The 1,156-nt window shown below is 33.4% G+C and overlaps 1 protein-coding gene across 1 annotated transcript; it reads right to left on the reverse strand.

The window, feature by feature from the left end:
- Positions 1-274: 274 nt before the first annotated feature.
- M421DRAFT_68520 (ribonuclease H-like protein) lies at positions 275-1,048 on the reverse strand (the record flags this gene model as incomplete). The annotated part of the gene is made up of 1 exon (XM_033596526.1): positions 275-1,048. A coding segment is annotated over one exon (774 nt), but the record flags the coding sequence as incomplete, so codon positions are not given.
- Between the last annotated feature and the right edge of the window lie 108 nt (positions 1,049-1,156).

Below are 1,156 nucleotides of genomic sequence, written 5' to 3' on the forward strand. Positions count from 1 at the left end.
CCCACCTAGCCTTGTACTTCTTAATAGTATTGTCTAAGTTATATTTCTTAGTAAGAACCCACCTGCCCTTTATAACAGAGGCAGTCTTTGGTCTCTTAATAATAGACCAGGTGTTACTTTTAATTAGATCCTCTACCTCTACTTGCATAGCTTTTAGGTAGAGGTCTTTATCACTTCTAAGTAACACCTCCTTTAGGCTTCTAGGTTCTTCTAAGTTATTGCTATTAGAAGTAGCAAGTATATTCTCCAATATTGCTTTGTTATATAGAGATTTCTAGTCTTGCTTGCTATTAGCTTTATTAATAGCACTTGTGGCAATACTATATTGACTAGTGTCTTCTTTAATAATAGAAGTGTAGACAGCTAGTTTATCTTTAGAACTATCCTCTAGCTCTTTTGCTCTAGGCAAGTTATCTATTACACTAGAAGTAGGAGGTTTCTTATTAATAACAACCTTAGGATTTCTTCCTATAATTCTATACGTAGAGCTACTAGATCTATTAGGCTGTAGTCTAGTAAATACTCTCTGAATATTGTCGTTGTTATTAGGCTTATAGAAATAACCTTCTACAATTTTACAATCTCTAGCAGTTATAATCTTATTACTACTAGGATTATAGAGTTTATAGATATTAGACCCTACAAAGCCTATTAAGTAAAAAGGTGTAGCCTTAGAATCTAGCTTCTTAGTAAACAAGCTAGGTTCCTTGTAGTAAGCTAAAGAGCCAAAAACTCTTATATTGCTTAAATTAGGCAGTACTTTGTATTTCATAAAGTAAGGGGTCTTAAACTCTATAGAGCTACTAGGTGTTCTATTATAGAGGTACGTAGCAGCTAGTAATGCTTCACCCCAGATTAGCTTAGGTAGATTACTAGTAATTAACAGAGCTCTAACCTTGTTAAAGAGTACTCTATTAATTATCTCTGCTGCACCATTTTGCTCAGGAGTATAAGGAGCAGAATATCTAGTAAGAATACCCTTGCTAGTAAGGTATAAGTCTAGTTCTTTAGACTTAAACTCATTATCTAGCTGCAAGGATTTAACCTTATTATTACTAAAGGGTTTACTAGAATTCTTACTATTAGAGCTATTAGAGCTATTGTCTTTAGCCTCTAATTCTAGCTCAGCAATAGTAGTCCTAATAATATCTACTAT

This window comes from Didymella exigua, assembly GCF_010094145.1.
Source record: "Didymella exigua CBS 183.55 unplaced genomic scaffold M421scaffold_24, whole genome shotgun sequence".
NCBI lineage: Eukaryota > Fungi > Ascomycota > Dothideomycetes > Pleosporales > Didymellaceae > Didymella > Didymella exigua.